Below are 25,066 nucleotides of genomic sequence, written 5' to 3'. Positions count from 1 at the left end.
ACCAATAATGAAAAGTGACAGATGTCGATTATTTGTAGTGCAATTTGTGAAAAATCTGAGAATGTCATAATAAAAGAACAGTGACACCTCTTGGAGACAGTTACCATTGGGCTTGTTTGGGGCTGACCATTCAAGTTGAATAATGTCATCACGAAGGCCAACATGGCTCCAGTGTGGAGGAGCTACGCCCCAGGGAACGTCTTCTTTAGTAGTGATCCGGGAAGAGGGACTAAAGCCACGGCCAAAGCTGTTCCAGGCACCAATTCTGTACTCATAACTGGTGTAAGGGTCCACTTCATTGTCTAAAATAATGAACACATGACTGATAAAGAAATTATACACTAGAGAACACACACATGCTCCAAAATCTAATGAGCAGCCTTGATTCCAAGGCAGCATCTTAAATGTCATGGAACCTCATAAGTGACTTTGGAGCACTGTACACTAGTCAAAACCTCTTTGCATCAGACAAATAGCGCTTTGCATGACACCTGACACACAACGGATTTCAATAGTGTGATGTTAGCATTTTGTTAAGCTAATGCAGTGATAATAAAAAATAAAAATACATAGAAATTCATAGTACATACAAAGATTGGGTAAATGGGTTTTTCTCTTTTTAAGGCACCTATAATGCCTTTTAAATGCTGCCTCCACAGGCACTAGGTTTTGGAAAAGAGCAACACAGTTGCACAAACACACCCATTCCTCTGTGTTCCCCCTGAAACCATATTTTTTTATGGCACCACAGGTGAGTCTCAAAAGTATCGCAGTCTTCACACTAAAACTAGGTTTAACTTTAAAGAGTAGCCAGGGACCCTGTGTCTTTATTGTAATGCTCTACGGTATCAGAAAAACAGCAGTTTGTTGTAAATGTGTGTGTGGGGAGTCATGGGTGTAAATCTCCTAGATGGGTTTTGTCAGACTAGTGAAGGCACTTCTACGAGTGACAGGATGAAAAATACCCTTCATACTAGAACAGAGGACAAGCCAGAGTCCTACAACGAATAAACAAATCCCAATAACTACTGAGCTAACCTATTTCTTTACAAAAATTCTACATAAATACATTTTTTATTTTGTAAAACTACATAAAAATAGCAAATAGGAACATGAATTTAGATTTGTATTAAAGCCAGGTGTTTAATTAATGAGAAAATTCAGAAGAAATTAACTAATTTACAAAACAGCAATCATAATGAAGTACAATATATGGTATTGAATTATTTTAAAAGAATGTTCTGGGGATCAATGCAAGTAACAATATCAATGGCATTCTGTTGATTACAAAAGACAAAAATGTTGTCTCTCATTTTGTAAAAACAAGCAAATATCATATGAACAGTAATGTACTTACAATGCAAGTTTAATAGGCAAGGCACTGCACTGAAATAACTGACAAATTACACACTATATTATGACAGGATATTCATTTTAGGGTGAACTACCACTTTAAGTCTTGTGGCTACACTTTCAGGCAGAATGTTAGCAAAATGTTAGTCACCATTTCCTTTCCTAGAAAGTAAAAGAAAAAAGCAATGTAAGTAAATGGTGACTCATCCTAACATTCTGCCAAATTTCTTTTTGTTTTCCACAGAAGAAAGTAATAAATATGAGGTTGGAACAATATGAGGGTAATTAAATGATGACAGAACTTTCATTATTGGTATATATAACTATTCCTTTAAACATTAAGTTCACATAAGATTAGAGTGATACAATTGAGAGTGAAAAGTTAAAATTAAAGTTTAAGTCAGTAAACACTGTAACTTTGACATGATATACATATGGATACCAGAAAGTTTCCTTGGAGAAAAATCCACCCACAGGAATTACTCTGTAAACACATAAATAGAAGTTAATTCCCCTTGAACAGTAGTCCCACCGCTAAAAGGGTGATTTAGTCAATTTTGCAGAACAAACAGCACATTTTGGAGCTAGAGAATTTAAATAAAAATGTAAAACCCTTTGCCTTGCCCCTCTGAGTTCCATTGTAAGTGCATTACTATAGACATGATTTTAGCTTTTTTGAAATTCTAAATAATTTTCTGTTTAAATGGACAGCATTTAGAGTTTAATTTTTATTGAAAGCTTAAAATTCCTTAAAAAACAAAAAGGGTGTTTGCGGCACAAACTGTTTGAGTGGAAGGCAAGCTAGTGTTTGTGCAGCATTTGTCTGAGATCACTCGGTGTCATCTTTCTCCGGGGTGCGGGTATGGGGGCGTGAGAAACATCTGGAGGAGTGCAGGGCCACGACAGGTTTATACGCTTCTACCCAGATGGTGGCACAGTGCTGACTAGAATCACCAGCCAGCCCCTCTACTCCTGCATTAGTCTTGATTAAACAGACGTTACTAACCAAATAAATAACACCTCAGACGAGGTTGAGCAATACGACAGGCCAGCGATCCTCTTAAAACGATAAATAAGGGTGCGAGTCAGCGATCCTCTTAAAAAGATAAATAAGGGTGTGAGTCAAGGGGCCACTCTAAACACCAATCTTAAAGTTTTAATGATAAGTTCAAAATGGGGGGTGAGAATTATGACTCGTGACAATTAATACACACTAAAGCATCTGCTCTTGTAAAAACATGAAATGTGCAGATGTTTACAGTGTGGGGAACATTCCTGAAATGACTGACACTTTCCTTTTTGGTGTCAACAGAGACATTCAGTTTGATGTCTTTAAATAAAAGCACAAGTTTCACATATTTCACATAAATTCATATAATTAAGGGACATAAACATATACACATACATTTGTAATTCCAGTTTTATTAAATTTTTTTGGCATTTTATTACAATAACTGCAGTGGCCCCAAAACATTTTTGGACTCTTAAGCCATATTTCACTTAAAAATGTATAAATGTTATTACATTAGAATGAAAACAATGTAACAAATAACTAAATATTAAACAAAGTAGCATCTGCAAACAAATTATACTAGAGCTTTTCTCAGAACTAACTTTTTGCCAGTTTTACATTTAAATTTAATCAGCTGGTCTCAGGGTAACTTTTAGATGATGTGTGAAGCAGAGTGTGTGGTAACAATTTCCCCTCCATGCTCAAAGCATTCTATAATCACTCCACTCCAGCTCCACTCCGGGTTGTCCATTTACTGCTCCCTCCCTGCTCACTGATAAGAAAAACCCTGCTCCATGTTTGCTCCATGACTACAGCTCCAAGTTATTTCAGTAACACTTTACAATAAGGTACTATTTGTTAACATTATTTAACATGAAATAACAATAAACAATACTTTAAGCATTTATTAAACTTAGTTAATGTTAATTTCAACATATAGTTAAACATTTTTCCAAAGTTGTATTTGTAAACATTAGTTCTGTTTCATTCCTCCTGACCGCCAGAGGCAGTGCTAAGTACTAGTGGATAATCGCAGCACCAGCCAGATAGGTCAAGAAAATATAACAACAAAGTCATGTCGTGACGCAGACCAAACTGCAAGGATATAAACCGCAGCAGCTTGGTGCCCAGCCTCTTTCACTTTCTCGCTATATGATAGGTTGTTGTCTTCTCCATGCTGTCCAGTGCAGCTTAACTGAGTAGCGAGCGCTCTCTAAACCATAATCTGGATGGATTTTTCATCTCTCATCAAATATGAGGGTATATTATTTTATATTGATTGTTAGTGTTGGCGATACCCTGTGCTTCATGGTACTATCTGGTGTCTGACCACACTTAGGTATGGTTTCCCGAAAGCCTACAAATATTTTTGGACATATTATTAACTCTTACATAGTTACTATCGTGCAGAGCTTTATCGTGGTGCCACACTGTGCTATCCGACAGCCAATTGATTCGTTCACGTGTTGTTCTGGGTGTTTTTTGTCATGATTCAACTATCTTCGGTTCTATCCGAAGATTATATTTGATGGCTTAATTCCCCAGGCTCGCTTATTATCAGCTGTTTTGATTCCCTACGGTCCTAACCAAGATTAATTATGGCTCACGGCTCTATTGTCACCGGCTTTCCACCGAATTGTTAACGAATTGTGTCCAAATCCACTTCTTCCCGATGATGGACATGATTGCTGCCCATCGTGCTTAGGAATTCAGCATTTAAGAGAGGCTTTGACGGATCCATGTTTGCTCTGTAGGACACTGCTGATGTCAGAGAGGCAGCTTCCCCTAGCTGAGTTGGATCCTTGTTCTTCTGTTAGCCTCACACATCATGATTCAGTACCACAGCATACTCAAAAGCAGTGTACATCGGCAGCGGCTGGCATTCCGGCACAATTCTGAACAGCTGCTGAGACAACTAAGATTGTCGCTAATCTCTCATCAGAAATGGCAGAGATGAAGCATCTTCTTCAAGCTCTCCAACCCCCCAGTATCAGCCGTGCCCACTGGGAACACACCAGTGGAAAAGGGTGATTTCCAAACTCCACATAATATTGATTTGGATGCTCTTTCCATGAGTGCCAACAATTCACATTCTCATGATGAAGAATTGGTTGATGCAGTTATGCATCCTCAATCTCAGGAGGTTTTCTCCAGCCTGTCTGTTGCAGGTGGCTCGTGTGGGTGTTCTGTTCTTTCATCCGGGATGGGCCAATCCTCTTCGGATGACACTTAGTCAGTACTACAGATGGCGGTGGCATGTTTGGGCCTGGACAAAACACCTGTTCAACCTGCTCATGCCAATGTGTTTTTCAGGCAATCCTCAAATACAAATATGTTTACCATGCCACCGTGTAAGGACTTTGTGTCTGAGTTTTCAAGTGCTCTAACAGGCTACAATGTTCCTAGAAGGAGACTGAAGATGGCCTGTACCCAACTTCAATGGCAGAGGCCAATTCCATAAGGGTGGGGCGGGCTCCAGAGATTAAACAGCCGGTGGATAGACTTGGTGGTATCACCCGATGAAGTATTAAGAGGCAATGAACGCTGTCCAAGCGCACAGTGTGGATGTACTGACACACTATTAAAGAAGGCATACGAGTCAGTAGCCAATATAACTCAAGCAGAGAATACTATCTGCCAGCTGCTTCATGCCTGTAACACCACATTGGGATCGTCAAATGTAGATTCTTCTGTGACTTACTTTCTACAGATGGCTTTGTTGACCATGGGTCATGTGACTCGTGAGCTGGGTACACTCTCAGCAACCTTTCTAACAGCCCGTTGCTGGGTATGGCTGAAGATTGTAAAAAGACCCTAAGGGAACTCAACGTACTTCCTCGTTCCAAAGAGGGAAGGCAGTTTTTGTCCAGTTCTGGACTTGCAATGTCTAAATGTGTTCCTGAAGTCACTTTTCACATATTGCACACTGCTGACGTTCTTCGGTCTGTGATGAAAGGAGACTGGCTCGTGAGTGTAGATTTAAAAGGCGCTTATTTTCACATTCACATTGCATCCTAACACAGGAAGTTTCTACAATTCGGCTTCCAGGAAAAAAAAAGTCCTACCATTCAGTCTGTCTCTGGCTCCTTGTGTTTTTACAAGATGCATGAGTGCAGCCCTGTCTCCTCTTTGGTCCAAGGTCACAAGAATTCTGCCCGATTGGTTGCTATGTGCCCCAACAAGACTGCATGCTCTATGCAACACCAGGATATTGCTAGAGCACATTCAGAAGCTTGACCTCATTGTGAATGAAACAAAGAGTTGTTTGGCTCGAGTGCAGTCCATAACCTTTATTGGAATGACACTGGATTCTCTCGCGATGTCTGCCACATTGACCGCTTGGACAGACAACTCACTTGATTCCGACTGGGGACAAAACTTCCTTATGGTGTCCTTCTACAGCTAATGGGGATGCTGACGGCTGCCACCTCAGTCGTTCAATTAGGTTTGCTCCACCTCAGGTGAGAGGTGGTACAACAGTTTACGATTTAACCCTGTTGTCTCTCCTTCTTGTGTCGGTTTTCAATTTTGATAGCCGGGGTGTCCCTGAGGTTGTTCCTTCTCGTCGGGAAGTAATCACAAATGATGCTAAAGGGATGGGGGGCAAAATGTAATCAAAGGGAATTGGTGGAGCATATGAACTTTCTCAAACTGAAGGCAGTGTATCTAGTGCTACAACATTTCTTACAAGTCCTTGTAGGCCGCCATGTGCTTGTCCAATCTGACAACACATTGACGGTTTTTCATCTGAATCATCAGGGCGGCACCAGGTCTCTCGAGTCTTTACAGCTAACTCGCAGGATCCTTAAATGGTCTCAGAACCGACTGGCATCATTGAGAGCTGTTCATCTCCCAGGATCGAACAATCAGGTGGCGGATGCTTCTTCCAGGGCCTGCTGCAACCCGGGGGAACTGAGGCTTCATGCGGATATTGTGCAGTTGATCTGGCAGCGGTTTGGCAAGGCAGAGGTTTTTGCATCAGAAAAGACCCATTGCCATTGGTGGTTCTCGAGGACTGAGAAGTCCAGCCCTTTGGGACAGGATGTGGTGGCTCACGAGTGGCTGAACTGCCTGTTGTATGCATTCCCTCCTTTTTCACTGCTGTGGGATACATTACACAGAATATCCAAGTACAGGATACTTCTAGTGGCACCTTGATAGCCGGCCAGGCTATTGTTACCTCTACTTCTGAGTCTATAGATGGTGAATTGTGGCAGCTTCCCACTAGGAGGGATCAGATGGAAGGGTGTATTTGGGACCCGGATCCGGTTTGTCTTCAGCTTTGGGTTTGGCCACTGGGCCCAATCCAATACTAGCAGATTGTGAGCTAGCAGTAGTCCATACCATTGATAATGCCAGAGCTACTTCAACACGGCAGCTTTATGCTGCTCATTGGAGAATATTCTCTTCATGGTGTGAGGATCAGGAAATTGGTCCTGTCCACTGTACTGTGCCGAGGTCTTGAGCTTTTTGAAACATCTATTGGATGACAACAAAGCTGCTTCTACTTTAAAGGTGTATGTTGCTGCCATATATGCACATCATGCCCCAATTGGTGGTTCCTCTTTGGGGGTCTCATAGCCTTGTTTGCAATTTTCTGAAGGGAGCAAGGCATTTAAAGCTGGTTTGTGCGAACCCTTTTCCTGTCTGGGATTGACCACTTGTGCTAGAATTCCCTAGTGCATCACCATTCGAACATTGAGTGGTGCAGATCTTAAGTGGATGTCTTTGAAGGCAGCATTTCTGCTGGCTGTTGCTTACACTTAATGTGTTGGTGAGCTCCATGCACTGTCTGTGAGTGAGTTGTGCTTATGCTGGTTGCCAGAGTATTCAGGGGTCATTCTTAGTCCTAATCCAATTTTTCTTCCAAAAGTCCTTTTGCCGCAAATTGTGAATCAGTCCATTAATCTGGCTGTTTTTCAGCTGCCCTCATCTCAATCCGATACTGATGTGAGGGCTCATCTCCTGTGTCTTATACATGCTTTAAGGTTTTGAGTCAACTCGACCACTTCATTCAGACAGATGGATCAGTTATTTGTCTGTCATGGCAGTGTGCATTAGGGTGCGGCTTTGTCCAAACAAAGACTGTCAAGCTGGATTGTGGAGGTCATAAAATTGGCATATGATAAGGCTCAACAACCCTTACCAAATGGTGTTACTTGTCATGCTACCAGGGCTGTCTCTTGGTCTTGGGCTGACTTTCGGGAAGTTTCCATCTCTGTGAGAGGAGTGCCCTCATGCCGTAGACATTCTCTGTTGGATCCAATACAACGTGTGACGTCAGACTCAGAAGCACGCAGAGCTGCAAAAATAATTTAAAAAGCTGCATGCTTTCACAAGTATGCAAAACATCCGATTGGCATGAGCGCAGACCGGCGCGACAATGAGACGGTATACACTCATGCCAATGGACAAACAACACGAGAACAGACACTTGTGTGAGAATTCAGCCACACACACACACCCAACACCTTACTGAAGTGACCGAACCTCAGCACAAACAAGAAGACAGCTCGTGGCTCGGATGCGCAATGCAAAGCGAGCACAACGCCCGTTCGCAGACGCAAGAGACAGACAAGGATTATTGACGTGAGTGCATTCAGCCAAGATGACACAAGCGTGATGCACCCACATTAATAACAAACACACAAAGCTCACACAGAGACAGTGACAGAGAGACAGGGCCGTGACAGATGAACAAATATTATCGTGTTTTCTCAATGTAAGATTCTACAATAAACCTTTGGTTGTGGCAATCACCGAATCTCCTTCGTCGTATTTAAATTAGTATTTTTTCATCCCATTCTTTCTGACAATTTTAGAAATTCCAACTTCTTTCATGCCAATAATATTCAACACTGCTTAAAACATGGTAAATTCTTGCTGCATTATGGACCGTTAACAGGTGGTGTTACTGATAAAGCATTAGTGGAGCTCTTTTTTTTTGCCTTGCTCCAGGCAAAATCATGCCGCTCTGCTCCGCTTCCCCTCCACTTTTCTAACATACTATGGTATAAAGTCAGTTCTTCTCAAGTTCAAACAGATGTCTTAGCAGAATAACTTAGCAGAAAGTGTAGTTCATCACATTAACTATTGACAACCATAAAGCTTTACAAATACTGTCTTTATTTTGAACAGTATATCTATTTTTCTTTTTTAGATATATATCATTTTAAACCTAAGAAACATATTTTTTTAAATGTTTTGCTTTAAAAGTGAGCTTGTGCTATCATTCTGTAAAATAAATGACACTTAATTTGAAAATGTGTTATCTAATGCAATGATATTCATACATTTTAAGTGTGACTTAGGTATCCAAATAATTTTTGGGGCCAAACACAACTCTTTCTGACATAATACAAGCCATTGACTAGTGTACCTGTGAAACTGTATCTGTTGGCCACTCCGCTGTAGACCAGCTCCTCTGAGGATGGGCAGAGCTGGCTATGGGTGGCTGCAGAGGGTGCTGCTGTTTGGGTGTAGCCATCTTTGGCAGTGGCAGAGGAAGATGAAATGTGCTTGGACACCGTCTCACCTGGTAACCATGTACAGATGGACTGCGCTGGGCTAAAAGCACACAACCCACAATACGCTCCCACGGCCTCGGACACAGGACACACCGTACTGGGGCGGCATTTCTCCTAAATGAAACAAACATGCGCAAACATGCTCTCATTTGTGACAACCGTCATCAGACGGCGGTCAGCAGTGTGTATGGAGTCCTCTGTCTCAATAAATAGCACGAATGACCCTTAATGACATAATTACAAGTTAATGACCACCATCCCAGCTTTCTTGTCTTGGTTTCTTTATTTTGCTCACGAGCTCAAGCTGGGTGCACGACGAGCTTGCGTTACAGCGAACAAATCTGATTAATGAAGTGTGACTGTGAGTCTGTGCTTCCTGAGGAGAAGAGCAGATACATCACTACTCTGCACCTCATAATTCCAACCTCCACATTACACCATGGCAGCTTGTGTTTTTAACTCAACTACTTAAATGAAACACCCTTGATCCATAACATGCGTAAAAAAAGTGCAAAATCCAATCCATGGATATGATTAGTTCACATATAACTTGGCCATGAACTTCAGAAACAAGATTTTAGGTTCAAAAGTATATTTATGTATAAGGAAAGTGTATATCTTATGTCTTGTGACTGGTCGCTGTTTCTTTTAAAGATGAAGTGTGTAATTGTTGTGCCACTAGCATCACCAAATGGAATTGAAAAAATTATATTTGTTAACGAGAAAACAATTAAACAGAGAAAAAAATGTAAACCTTTAAAGCTGCACTCAGTAATTCTTTTGTTTATGTTGGGCTGACTGATATGGCAGGCATCTTGGACTTATACTGAGTGCAGCATCAAGCTAGACCAATACTATTATTACCATTATTCTTTTTTTTTCATCAGTTTTAATTACAGTTTGATTCACACTAGATCATTTTTAATGGCCCTGATGTGTCACATATACATTTTGGGCAAATATTCCATATAGTCTCTCAATAGAATTTAGGTAATAAAACTATGTATGTATAATGATTATGGAAGGATGTGAAAATGTAGTTTAAAATAGTTTTATATTTATTATAGCATGTCACAGCAGGACATTGCTGAAACTGCACTATATATTTAAACAAATATTGTTTATTTCAAATTTTGGCAAAGAATCATCTTAATCTGACTTTGAGAAACAGGCATGATACTACAGAACAGCTTGAGGCCAAAGACTCCACTAAGTCTCCATCTTCAAGACCTATTGCTGAACTAACATACAGTGAATACGTCACTCTGAGTGAAAGTGTTAATTACCGGAATGAGGATGCTGGCCGGGGCTCTGTCAGCACACACAGATGTGAGGGGATTGAAGCCCACTCCATTACAACACTCCTCCTCCAGCTGAATCAATTCTGACCAGCAGCACTTCAGTGACGCCGTCCTGTTCTCAATCACGTGGACTTTAGACTCCCCGCTGGGACCTGCACAGCACCAGGAAGTGAACGTGTTGATGTAGTGCTCTCCACAGCAGCTGAAACCTACACATGAAACATAAATATAAGCACAGATGTTAGTATCTGAAACACAAGAAGTTACAAATATTTACTATCTGTTTGGTTAATCTGATCAACAGGAAAGAAATCTCTTGTGCAAGATCTGATAATCTGATTAGATTTCTTGCATGGCACTAGCTGCTTCTGGAAACCATCACTTTTAGATCTATCTGTGCATTTAGCTGTATTTTGAATTGCTGCCACTAGTAAAAGCGAGATTGGACCTGTGTTCATCCAAAATAGTTGGCATAAATCAAACTTAAATTCACACTTAAATGGTATATAGAGATGGTAGTGTGTTCGTAGATTTTCAAATCAAAATCAAGATTATGTTAAAATTTTTAGAAATTTATAAGGGATAATGTATAATGTATCTTAGGTCCTGTAACTTGTCACCATTTCTATCCCCATGTTTAATTACGTTTTTGCCTCAACTAGTTCATCTTAAATGGTCCTGCAGCATGACACATGCAATTTTCCATGTTTTTACAATTTTTCCCCAAACTACTCAGAAAATAACACCTAATTAATTAGCTAATTTTAATGGATCTGAACATCAGCACATTTCCTTAGAATAAACCAATAAATCAATCCATCCAAGTCCTTTATGAACAAACATTATCATTCTTTTAGAAACTGAAAAGGAATATCTGTCCATAAGAGAAAGATCCTTTTGGCATATTTGCAACACAGCTCATTGAGCATTGAACATTGGAGAGATGCACGTGGAGCTGACATGTAAAAGACGCAGCCGGCCGTGCTGCATGAGCAATCAGCTTTACCTGGCGACGTGGCCACTGTCTCCTCCCATCAGCTATCAGCACTCAGCACCCACATCTACATCCTCTCCTATTACCTCTAAAAGCATCACCACGTTCTCAGAGGCCTGACTCAACATACACTCACTGTTCCTGCACACACAGCTATGTTTGAAGGGGGTGACATGCCTTATGCCTTTACATTGATGAGTCCCTTACATATCACTAGGACACCTTATGTTTCATTTACATTTATATGTAAACCATCAAATTGGTTCCCTTTTCTTTTTCAAGATTTCATGTTAAAATGTATTTAATGTATTAGGGAAAGGATGGATCAACACGTGCTGCTTATTCTAAAACTAAGTATTTTTGGACTCTCAAAAATCTAGATTTTTACATGATTGTTTATATGTGAATAAAGAAAGGTACATTATAATAAATAAAGTATAAAGAAAACTACCTTAAAACCATGTTACCCATATTTGTTTTTCAACTATTAAAAATGTGTACATGGAGAAACACTGAGATCCCCATTTCTCTGTGATTTAACTATACAGGGCCTTAAATATGAAGATACACAACTAATATGCTAATAGGGGTGCTGAAGTCAACTTATTTTAGTAATACACCTACCTATCTCTGTGTAAAATAAAATAATGATGCAGCCATCTTTCTAAGCTTATTTTTATGACCAGAAGTTTTGCTCCAAATCATAGGTGAAAATTGTCATTTTGAATAATTTCGTCTTTTGGTTTTCATCATTATTTATTTGTATCTTTCTTCAGAAAAGAATTAACAAAATAAACATTTATGAAGGTGAAGTTTCTGAAAATTGGCTTATTTGACATGGAATAACCCCAAAGAATTAGCAAAATTCTGCAAGAATAGTTTTAGTTGTCTCGCAACAACTGTCAAAAATCCACATATCTCAAAATTACATTTAAAATAACAACTAACATATTTCACTTTAAGGCAAATAAGGGTTACGCGCCGCACACTTCTGCCATGTCCTGGTGCGGGTGGACAACACAGCAGCAGTCTCCTACATAAATCATCAAGGAGGTCTACAATCACGTCAGCTGAATACTCTGGCATGTCGGATTCTCCTTTGGGCCCAGGGCAAGCTCCTGACACTCAGGGCAGTTTATATCCCTGAATGTCTGAATGTGGGAGCAGATTTACTGTCCAGACAGAAAATACCGACAGGGGAGTGGAAACTCCACCCCGAGGTAGTGGAACAAATCTGGGTGAGATTTTACACGGCAGAAGTGGACCTCTTTGCCTCTCAACAGACAGCGCAATGTCCCCTCTACTTCTCCCTGGGTCTAGACGTGATGGCGCAGAATGCATCTGTATGCATTTCCCCCAGTTTCTCTACTCCCGGGAGTCTTGGCCAGAGTTCGCCAGCAAGGGTCCTGCCTCTTACTGATAGTGCCGCGCTGGTCGAACAGGGTATGGTTCTCGGAGATAATGTCTCTCCTCGACGGCTCGCCTTGGGCGATTACGGACAGGAGAGACCTTCTGATCTCAGGCACAGGGGACAATATTTCATCCCCGGCCCGAGCTGTGGAACCTTCATGTTTGGCCCCTGAAGGGTACCAACTGAGGTTATCGAGACCATTTTAAGTGCTAGGGCTCCCTCTACCAGAAGAATCTACGCCAATAAATGGGGTGTATTTGAAAGATGGTGTAGTGCACATAATGCAGATCTAGTTAACTGCCAGACTGCTTCAGCTCTGGACGTCAGCAGGCATATGCCCTGCCACTATTTGTGGCCGCCATTTCGGCTTGCCATGCCTCAATGGACGGGGTGCCATTGGGGAGACATCCTCTACTCGCTCACTTCATTCATGGAGCTATGTGACTGAGGCATACCGCTAGGACCAGGACCTCTTCATGGGAATTAGCAATAGTCCTTAAGGGTCTGGTTGAGACCCCCTTCGAACCTCTAGAGTCAGCATCTGATAAACTTCTGACCCTCAAGATGGTTTTTCTTATGGTGATTACCTCTCTAAAGAGAATTGGGGATCTACAGTCTCAGGCTAAAGCAATTTTGCACCCTCATCTTGACTACCTGCCTAAGGTGCCTTTCTCGACCTTACATCCGGTCACTCTAGAAGCCTCCTGCTCCCCACCGTTTACAACGCCGGAGCAGGAAAGGCTTCGCAGACTTTGTCCAGTCCGTGCCCTTCAGACTTATGTCCACCGCACTAGCCAGTGGCGTAAGTCAGGGCAACAATTCATTTGCCATGGGGGCCGCAACAGGGGTCGGCCGCCACCAAGCAGACTATGTCGCATTGGGTGAGGGACGCTATTGCCCTGGCCTACGAGGTGCGGTCACTCTACCAGAGGGGTCGCCTCCTTCATTTGTGATAAGGCAGGCTGGTCCTCTCCACACACATTCATTCGATTTTATAGTTTGGATGTTCATGCCACTCCAGGCTCTTATATCCTTGAGTCGACATCACAAGCTCATGTCTGAGACCTCTCGTGCTCTTGTGAGCACACTACACAACTGTAAAGGGTCCGGACATCCATAGTGCAGCAGCGTGGGTATTCTCGTTCCCAAAGCGATAACTCAGTGCAGCATCATAAGTGTAGCTTTTTGAAAGGGAACGTCTCGGGTTACTTGAAGGTAACCCTTGTTCCCTGATAAAAGCAGAACGAGATGCTGCGCTTCATTGTTGCACTGGGATGCCCCAGGACTGCTCTTCAGACAAAATACCTGACGATGCACCTGTGACGCATCTATTTATAGCCCTGCTACAGGTGCATCCAATGATATCACCGGCAGAGGCTATAAATTCCGGTCAATGTTTATTGACGTGTTACACACATATTCACAGCTGGTCACACCTAAAGTTGTTCCCAAAGTGCTAACTCAAAGCAGCATCTCGTTCCGCTTTCATCAGGGAACAAGGGTTACAGTCAAGTAACCCGAGACGTTTTATTTACACTTATAAAGTATGTAAATCATAAAATGATTTGCCATTTCTTTAGCATATACCATATATTGGAATTAGTGATTAAAGATTTTCATTTAAACTGAATTATTTAGCAGACGCTTTTATCCAAAGTGACTAATCAAGCAGGTGAAGCAGTTTCAACAGATTTTTCAATTCTTTGTTTGAATTATGAATGATTGGCATTACGGAGAAAGAGCTGAAATCTTTTCCGAAAAGCAGTTTAATATTCCTCTAACAGGAAGTGACTCCTGGTTTATTTCCTTGGGTAAACCATCACTACTATAATTACCATCAACCCCCAATATGATAAATTGCTAATTGTTTAATACCCTAATCAGCGTTCATTCTTTGCACAGATAAACTGTGACAGCGCCATTAATTTAAATAGTAATTTCACTTAACGGCCAAAATGGCACAGCAGATTTTTATGCAACGTTTTTCAGGGGCTGCATCCATCATGGCTCTACAGTAACATAAAGATGTCTGACATGCTCTAACTTACTTAGGGACAGCAGATGTTGCTGTGCTGTGTTTGGTGGCAATTCCCAGGGTGCATTACTTCAGCTCCAATGACTTGCAAATAAACAGCTCAACAATTTTTCCAAAATAGCCGCCCCATCCCATCCTTGAGTAGCTGCATTTTTCATGATATTTTATTTAAAGAGGAGTGAACTTTGACATGGTGACCTGTTGGCTGGGGATGTCCCTCTATCTGTTCTCAACAAATGACCTTGGCCTTGTCAGCTAAAACCATACATTCTCGCCACCTTTGTCGAAGGACATGAGAAGGAACAGGGGAAAAGCCATTGCCTAAATCTAAATCAGGTGTAGGCTCGGTCTAGAAACACAAGTACCCTTTTAGCTTGTACATTGTTTTTTCAAGCTGGCTGATTGATGCAAAATGATTGATCTAATCTACAGATTTATGATGGATTTGCATACATTCATTAGAGTGTGAGAAAATGCAGGTGACCATAAGGTGCTTAGGCTGTGTGAATTAAGGTTCATTCACTTAATGATAAGTAAATATTTAGCATGCAATGAGCAACTGATAAAAATGTGTGCCGTGGCTTATGCGAGCCTTAGTAAAGAGATAGTAAAACTGAAACTAAGAACAAACGAAAGCACTTTTTCAGAAACAAAAATCACTGAATACATTAGCGCACACAGCCAGACACATTTTCAAAGTCATGATCAGAGAGCGAAAATACTTTACAGCCACTGGAGCCATAGAACAACGGAAACCTGACAAAGCTATCACATGACTGTTTTTAAAAAAACATTGCTCCCTGGCTGTTTTATTCATTTATTTATTCCAGGTTTTCCTGAGGGAGAGGTGAAAGGACAGCACATTAAACTAAATGTTCGTTTCATCCATTGGCTGCTGTTGCATGTGACAGAAAGTGCTTGGGTAGCAGTAATGTTTTCACTGCTCTTTGGGGAATCTAAAAAAGACAACAAAAGGGGCAGATGCAAGTTTGAACATAAAAATGTAAATGCAAAGGACTAAAAACAGAGCAAATCCTATTTTTGAAATTCATTGCGTTGGTCAAGGTTTCTTTTGGGGAACTCACCCTAACCCTAATCCAAAACCTAACAGCAACAATAGTAGATTGTAATACATGAAAATAATATGAACACGTTAACATTAGTTCATGCATTAGATAACATGAACTAACAATCAATAATACATTTTTACAGAATTTTTTAATCTTGGTTTATGTTGGGGACCTGGGTAGCTCAGCAAGCAAAGACACTGACTATTACACCTGGAATCGAGAGTTCGAATCCAGGGAGTGCTGAGTGACTCCAGCTAGGCTTCCAAAGCAACCAATTGGCCCGGTTGCCAGGGTGGGTAGAGTGAAATGGGTTACTGTGGTAGGGCGGAGGGCAGGGCCGGGTCATGACTCCACACACCCGGCTCCTTATCAGGCTAAATAGCCCTCGAGAGGGATAAGGGCCGACCGAAGGCGGCAGTGCAACAGAGAGAGAGAGAGATTTACGGACAGCTGTTTGTCTTTTTGGTTAAGTTCATAATTAAAATATTATTTATATTGTCAAGCCGGTTCTCGCCTCCTCCTTTCCATTAATCCCTTTACACTGGTGCTGAAACCCAGGAAGGAGGAGGGATGTGCCATAGTGCAGTTCTCGGTGCTACCATCCACCCCAGAGGACGGAGGAGCCCGGCCGCCTGGAAGTGGAGGAATGGCCGCTGACCGCGAGGGAGGAGGGGCTCCAAACCAACCGCCTGGACCGGTTACCGCTGCCAGGGGTGGGGGAGACCCCTACTTTCCACCCAAAATGCGGCAGGGCGTTCTGTCCGCCAGGGGCCAGAGGACTGCCTCCGATCTGCCTGGGAAGGCGCGGCTGTTGTTCGAGAGAGGGTGGAGGAGTGGCCGAGGATGAAGCTATGGCGTATCAGAGAACCGAGTGCGTGTTTTTTTTTTTCTTTCTCTCTCTCCTCTCTCTCTCCCACTGCCGCTCTGTTTCCTTTCCCTCTCTTTTTTAAAATTGTTTTGTTAATTTGGCATGATTGCCATTACAGTGTGTAGGTGACACATTTTTTTTTGGTTTCCCTTCCCTTGTCCCCTCCCTCATCCAGTTAGACGGGGATGACCTGCCGGCAGATGAAGAGGAAGGCTCCATGAGAGAACGAGGGAGGAATGTGGCAGGGTGGAGGGCTACACACCTGGCTCCTAATCAGGCTAATTAGCCCTCAAGAGGGATAAAGGCCGACTAAAGATGGCAGTGCAACAGAGAGAGATTTACGGACAGCTTTGTGTGTGTGTGTGTCTTTTTGTTTAAGTTTCTTATTTAAATATAATTTATATTATCAAGCCGGTTCACGCCTCATCCTTATCATTAATCCCTTACCTTCCTTGTGGTCACTATAAGGTGGTTCTCGCTCTTGGTTCGGCATGTGGTACGTTTTTCAACATCAAGATTTTCACTGAATAATGACTCATATTTCGAGTTGACATTCACCGAAACCTATTGAAGATTTGAAATATGATGAAAGAGTTGCATGGACTGCTTTTATTATACTCTTGTGTCTGTTTTGAAGCTTAAAATAAGAGTCACTGTTAGGGGTGGGTAAAACATTTTATTTTCAGATGAATTGCGATTGGACATTTGAACGATCTCGTTAACGATTCTTAAATCTCATAATCGATCTTTTACTCTATGGACAATCCTCTACCACAATGAGAGGAAATCGCTCGCATTAGCAGCCAAATTTCGTGCTATGTGACAAGAATGTATATTGGTAACTGGTTGGTAAAAGTTTAGATTTCACTCACCAGTAACTGTGTAGTATAGTGGTGGAGTATTCAGTAGTGAGATCGTTTCACTGTGTATTGAGAGTAAAAGTTGTTTGTGTAATGTGTGTCCAAAGACGAGATTCACGCAACTCATTTGTCATTGAATAATATCTCTTTTAATATCCTTTCTGTTTTATACAGTCAATTGTTAATCAAAAATTTGATTTTTTTTTTATTCTAATCACACAGAGGAAATAAAGCAAGTTTAGTGTCTCTTGTTAACATGCGCTCATTTACAGATGCGGTTTATAGAAATGCTGTCTTTCTTAAAGATACAGTACCAGTTTTAAACACGTGCTCAACAATAAATGTAAATACCTTTTTAATAGCACAAATTATGTAATATCCATGTAACAAATAATGATATATGCAATATGTACGTGGATTTGTTCATTTCTAAAAAGCTAAAATAAGTTAGAACATCCCCTGTATAATTAACAGCATTAGCTGATAAATAAGTTCTTTCATATGCAAGCAAAAGGGACATTATACCTATGTGAATCGATATTGAACTGAATAAAGATTTTATCGAACCGAGAGCTTTTGAATCAGAAATCTAATCAAAAAGGGAAATCTGTAAGAATACCCAGCCCAATTTATTTTTTTGGTGCTACCAAAGGAACAGGGGAAACTACTATACAAAACTCCAAAAAAACTGAAATATCAGAAATCACCATCAGTGGTCAAGCACCACTGTGTCCATGGCAAACGTGTGCTGGTTCAAAAACCTGTGAGATTAAAAGCTTTGGCATTAGTCTAAAAAGGTACTTTGCGATTAGTAGATGAGCCATGCTAAATGCACTTATTGCTCAAGGATATTAGCTGTGATTACTGCAACTTAGAAAAGATATCATTGTAACTATTTTGAAAGGAAATGGTCTTAATCTATAAAATCTCCACTCTGTCTCGGCAAATAAAGATCCAGGCGAGTGTTTGAAAAAATCCCCTCTCTGGCATTCGTGTATCTTTATTTGCAAGACAGTTTTGGCAGAACAATATGAGGACATATGAGCCATGATGAAGCCTTCAAGCAGTAACAAATACAATGGCACATCTTTGGCACTGACACATTCAGCAATCAGGATCATCTCCACTTGAAAATGGTCATTGTGTCCTTGAGAACATATTTAATTATTGCACTTTTTTTTGACATCGTCACAGCCATTTCCACACCCACACTATGATCCCTCTCTCTCACACACAGCTCTAAAGCTTTTAACACTTAAATGGTGTAAAATATTCAGATTTAACCTTGACTGTGATACAGGCACTGTGCTTTTAAGAAGAGCTCTGTACATAAGCAGATATTAACAGAGCTCTCCATATGACACTGAGCCTCCAAATGCAAAGAAGACCCTTTAATCCCAATCTAAGACATAAACAGGACAGCAGGACATTCACTGTAATGCCAGGTATTACTCAAGACTATTGTCTAAACTGTTTGTCAGAGTGGTCCTAGCCTTTCATGAATTAAAATGTAAAAATCCGGAAGACTGGTTTGGAATTTAACAATTTAAAGGCTTGTAACTTGTCATGGTGGATGAAGCAATGATATGAGTGAAGAAATATTAAGTGACACTTCAAAGTTCCCCTTCCCTCACATGTCTTTAAGTAACAAGCGTGGAATATGGCTGGATGGTATTTTGAATCTTCACTATAGATTTACAATAATATAAAATTAAGCAACATTGTAAGTATGATGAAATATTGTAAATATATGTTTACAGCATTTATTAATCTTTGTTAATGTTAGTTAATAAAATATGAATGTTAATTGTTAACATTAACTAATGTTAACATATAGAATTTTGGTTTTAAAAATTACTTTATGTTGAAATTAACATTAACCAAGATTAACAAATTCTGTACAAGTATTGTACATTGTTATTTCATGTTAAATAATTATTTTAACCAATGCTAACAAATGAAAATGTTTGTATAGTGTTACAGCCAGTTTCAATAGTGTCTATGATTTAAACTTCAGTAGGACAACAATGTTAGAGTTAATCCGTTTTTATTAAGATTTATTCTTGTGTGAATAAATGAATGAATCAGTTCAAACTGCCCATTTAAATTAAACAATTCAAAACAATTAAATTATTCAATGATTGATTGATTCACTGATTCAAGTATTCACAGGCTGAATGTTTTATATATTAAAATGTTTTACTGAAAATATATATTGATAAAAACACCTTAAATACATAAATTCTGTAATATCTATTCCAACTTTTTGTTCCTGACATTGAGTAACTTACAGAAACAGTGTTTGCTACAAATTAATTTGAACTGAGAAAAATAAATCTAAACTGTTTATTGTCAATTTGGAACTCTGTTATCATTCATCAAATACCAAAATAGTGACTTTGTAGAGAACATAATGCTGCTCTAAACAGATTTATTATCTGATTTATTGATCGATCGATTGTTGCTTTAGTGATTTCAACAAAGGTGACATTGTTTATTTTCGGTTGTAATTTGACTAATGGCAGTTCTTTTGAGACTGGTTAAGGGATAGTTTCTTAGGCAGCTTTTCAAACAGCTGATGGCTGTCTCTAACAATTCCATCTCCGCTGTGCCGGAGTGCTGTGAGACCTGACAGGGTAGAGTGTAATGTGTGACAGATCGCACTTTGGGGAATCTGTAATCACATTTCCATCGGCCATCAGCTGGATCTCAGTGGGACATCCTCAGAAAACTGCTTGTGATTCTATTTTCACAATCTGGAGAAGCACGTACTGTTTAAACACAATGTCACTGCATTTCTAAACTGAGTTCCAAAATACAAATATAAAAGAGATGTATTTTTGGCCAAGCGACCACACTTGAAGACACATTCGCAGGCCTAAAAGTAAATTGTAAACCTAAAATGTTACATTTGCACTAAAATTTGGATAAGCTGATATATGAACACTTGTGACCGCACATCAGTTGAATTCTATATTAATGCTCCTACAGTCTACATTACAATTAGTGAACTATATTGCGTTGTGGAAAAATTATCTATTGAGAGTTATCTACTTATTAATAAATGCAATTAATTTTCTTAAATATTGGTGTGTTTTTTTTACCACATGACCTCAAGATTATTTGTAGGCATTCTTATGAAAAGTATGGTTCTAGCACACGTACATTTGCTTACGTTTGCATAGACACTGAAACATACAATACAGACATATTCACTGCATCTAGAACATAAATAATTTTACATATGATACACTTTAGAAGATGTACAAATGTTTACAAATCCTTATTTAATCCATGAATATTGAATAACAATATAATGCTTTATTACCATTTTTCAAACAAAACCTTCCACAGTATAAAGATAGAAATCTACTAAAATAGCACCAACTCAAGTAACATTTAACATTTCCCTAAACCTAACTGGAAAGTTGGCTAATTGAAAGATGTAGTCCCCACATAGGTTGCATATTCATTGCAATGGATATTAAATCTCTTAAAATTTCATCCTCCACAAGATTAATCAGCCGGCAGACTGTGGCTGTCCGCTTTGTACAGGAATCGTGAAGCCGTGTTCATGAATCGCGTCAAGGACTCAGCGCCAGCGTCAAGCTCCACTTTGAACTCTGCATGAAAAGCACTAGCATATAAAAACGTCTTATTCTGTGTTTTGGTGATAGTTAAGACTTGGCATGCTTCTGTGGTAATTAAACTGTGCTTTACTTGAAAATTACTTGATTTCTGTAACAATATCCATCTAGGCTTGTTTTGTACAACAAATCGCATTAAGAGCTCCTTTCCCCATCACTTTATCACTGAGGCATTATTCACACTGCAGGAAAAATCTGATTTATTCTCAGATCCATTTTTTTAGACTGACTGTTCAAACAGCAGGTTAAATGTGGACAGAATCAGAATTTTTTTCTGTTCAGACAGCAGTCACTTTTGCTAGAACGTTAATGTTGGTTATCACAGTACTGATGCAAACTTGCATATTCAACATGCGTGAGAGTTTAGCAACGAGAGTTTAGCAATGGATGTTTTCATGAGGGCAGTATAAAATATAACATTTGTCATAGACAACGGCTTAAAAAATTTGAGAGGTGGCATATGCAATGTGTACTGCTGCAAGAGTTTACAATGATCGTGTTTTATCAGATCTTTCCCATATTCTATCCCATACGGGACGCCTGTTATCCTGTATTTTAGTGGGTAGCGAAGCAACCCGTATTCTCATGCATCATTCAATACCTTATCACGCTGTGGTGGCGCACAACCAGTGTGTGTTACTGCACCTTAGCACATTTCTTTGGGTGAGTAAAGCCAATATCTGTATTATTTTAGAGGTTTGCACTGCTTTGCCCAGTACCACATACTGTACATGACACATGGGTGCGTTCCATTGAGAAGTGATCATCCCAATGACCCATTCCCCTCATAGACTTTACCTTCAACTGTCGGAGGGCTAAAATGTGTAATAAAACGGTCATTCCGAACTCTCTTTTTACTGCATTTTTTACAGAAAAATGTCTTGTAACAATTATTACAGCTCTATTTAAACGATTTGTAAATACACTTACATTTCTTAAGCTGTAAATATGTACAATATTTATGTTTTACATGCTGTTAATACATCAATATTGAACATTTCAGCATCTATCCAAACGCACAAAAATTATGTTTAAATGTTTCATACAAACAGCTACGAATAATAATAAAACCAGGCTTTTTTTTCATTATTTATCATATTGATGTTGTTGGCATTTAATAAAAACACACAGGCAGTGGATTACAATGGTACAAAGGGTAAAATGGTGGTAAATAGCCCTTAACTGTGGTAAAACACTGTAATGTTAGCCTCTCATAGCTTTTGCTTTAATTGCAAATACACAATGTCACATTTTTCCATATCATCTTTTAGCAGAATATGCAGACATATCTCTTATCAAGCTAATTAAACATCATGATGCTTTTCACCAAATTCTGCACACATAATTCTGATTCACATTACGTCCTCAGCCAAAAAAAAGAGGATATCAGCTCATGACATATGCTGTGATATCTGTGCATTAGCTTATATATGCAGCAGCTCTCACTCTCAGTACCACTGGTAAAATAGAAGGAACCTTGAGGGAGTCTGGGTGTCTATATCAAGGTTAAGTAGCTCATTCAATAATAGAGCAGGCTGACTGAGTCAGAAGCCGGTGTGGAGCTCGCGGCATGAGCCCCCAGCACCGCGCACCAGCAGTGTGGCTACCAGGCAAATGGCCTTTAGTTATCCTAACGGTACTATCCATCATAACATATGCTCTCCCTAGGAAGCTCTTCTTAATGACTGATGACTTTTTCATCTGCCTTATTTCAGTAAGATGAACCAAAGAAAGAACAGGAAAAGAAAATCACACAAGGTAATTCTGAGCTCAGGAGAAGATTTTATGTGGAAGATGGTAATGGGAGCGAGCCTTGTGGTATGATATGGCTTGTGAAAAAATGTTACTGCTCACTCCTGAAATAATTCTAAGTATGTAGTGAAACTAATAAAGCGATTAAGTTTCCCAAAAAAGGAGGACAGCTTTGAAAAACTGTACATCAAGGACAAGGTGATTAACCAAAGCATGAAAATGATTACTGGACCCAATCCCAGGATGCTACTGAAGCCACCAAATGACTTATAAAGTGTGTATGTATGATAAATACACTGGTGTCGCCCATCTCATGGTGGCCATTAGTTTTGTTGCATACTGGAAGCCTGCTGTGGGCTTGGCACAGCTCTGGTTGGTGCCCAGATAGATTTAGCTCCATCATCCAGCCTGACAAAGATGGCTGACACTAGGGCCAGTGCCCATCCAGCCCATCTGTGCCCAGGTGCCCACTTTAGCGGGGCACTGCAGGGAAGCCTGGGTGACCCCGAGAGGGTTCAGCTCCTCTGACACTTTACCACAGTGTCATTAGAAAGTCACTAAGGAGTGAGGGCTAAACTTAGCCACAATGAAGTGTCAGTGCTTTGGCCCATTTAAAGTTTAGCAGTGCTTTCTGTCTTGCATTAGGAAAGGATCACAAAATTAAAAGGCTAGTTCATCTAAAAATGTAAATCCGGTCATCATTTACTCACCCTCATGTGCTGATAACCCATATGACATAGGTGGTTCTCATGTGTCTCATGACCAAATGTAGTTTGTCTAATGGCACCATATTTAATTTGAGAGCTAGCGGAGGGGAATTATAATAACTTATAACAAATAAAATTGTATCTGTTTCTCACTTGTATAGCTTCAGAAGACTAATATTATAATATGTGTGAGCCTTACAGACCCATTCCCCATTTACTTTCATTACATGTAAAAGAATGGCCAAGAAAATTCAATTTTCAATTAAATTGGGTGAAATATTCCTTTAAGAACGCAACAGACAGTACTGCACAGTTGTAATATATTAGGAATGAAAAAAGGAAACTGTTTCTGACAACTCACCTGATATGGGCTTGTGAGCCATTCCACTGTTGGCATCCCCACAACATACCATCCCTTTAGGGACTAGCAGTCCTCCACAGCACTGAGAGCTGTAGCCATCATAAAGTTGTCCCCCACAGCAGATCTGTCCAGCTCCAGAAACAAAAGGACTCCCATTGCAGCATGAATCTCCGAGACCTAAAGCTACACGCCGCTCCAAAGAGTCTGCACAACAGATCTCTCCTACAAAATGGCCATATAACACAAAGAACCATGTAAATTGAGTGCAAGTAGCACACATTTTTATGCACTTGTATTCCAAAACCTAGTCAGTAGCCTCACTACCTACTGCATAAATAGGCAGCCACCTTCTATGGCAGCATCCTAACCATCATAAACCTCTGTGGCAGGGTGGAGGGCGGGGCCGGGTCATGATCATACACACCCGGTCCCGTATTAGGCTAATAAAGCCTCTGAGGTTTAAAGGTCGACTGCAGAGGATCATGCGGGAGAGAGAGATCGCTAGCGGACATGTCCGTCATGTGTGTGTTTATGTTGTCTTTTTAGTTTACCATTAAGCTATTATTTATATCATGTGAAAAGTGTTACACAGATACACCTGAACTTAATTGAAAATGTTTCTCCTCAAATTCATATATCTAAAATTTTTCTAATCGTAGTCTAAAGTCGGTCAACTTTAATATAAGTTAAACATTTTCCAGATGAATACAATACAATTGATCATTGTTAGTTCATGTTATTTAATAGTGCATCAGCTGATGTTAACATACACAACTTTTGATTTAAAAGAAGTATTACTATATGTTGAAATTAACATTAAACAAGATTAAAACATGCTGTAAAAGTATTGTTCATTGTTAGTTCAAGTGAATTAATGTTGTTAACAAATGGAAGCATATTGTAAAGTGTTACCATAAAAATACACAATGCACAAAATACTGGGTAACATTTTAAACATTTTATTACACTGAATTATTTTTTAAATATTTTGAAATGTGCACTCCTCATTTAAAAAGTTTTATTCCTAAAGAAATTAATTGTAATTTTTAAAAATATATATATTAATCACAAGCACTCACATGAAGAATCCAGTCATATTAGTAACCTTCTAAAAGCTATTTTATTCTATATGGAGAGGGTCCCCTCATGGGGGCTGCCATGTTAAGAT

At 39.9% G+C, this 25,066-nt stretch overlaps 1 protein-coding gene across 1 annotated transcript in view; it reads right to left on the bottom strand.

Annotated features, from left to right (window-relative positions):
- ush2a (Usher syndrome 2A (autosomal recessive, mild)) overlaps positions 1-25,066 on the bottom strand; it is a 350,667-nt gene that overhangs the window by 68,557 nt on the left and 257,044 nt on the right. The window contains exons 49-52 of the mRNA XM_052145082.1: positions 23,899-24,120; positions 10,179-10,402; positions 8,745-9,006; positions 105-302 (exon numbers count right to left, since the gene is read on the bottom strand). Of these exons, the coding sequence (XP_052001042.1) occupies positions 105-302; positions 8,745-9,006; positions 10,179-10,402; positions 23,899-24,120 (906 nt within the window). The remainder of the gene's footprint in view (positions 1-104; positions 303-8,744; positions 9,007-10,178; positions 10,403-23,898; positions 24,121-25,066) is intronic.

This window comes from Xyrauchen texanus, chromosome 16 (genome assembly GCF_025860055.1).
Source record: "Xyrauchen texanus isolate HMW12.3.18 chromosome 16, RBS_HiC_50CHRs, whole genome shotgun sequence".
Classification (NCBI taxonomy): domain Eukaryota; kingdom Metazoa; phylum Chordata; class Actinopteri; order Cypriniformes; family Catostomidae; genus Xyrauchen; species Xyrauchen texanus.
The sequence above is the reverse complement of the archived record's forward strand: the minus strand, read 5'-3'. Positions and strand labels throughout refer to the sequence as shown.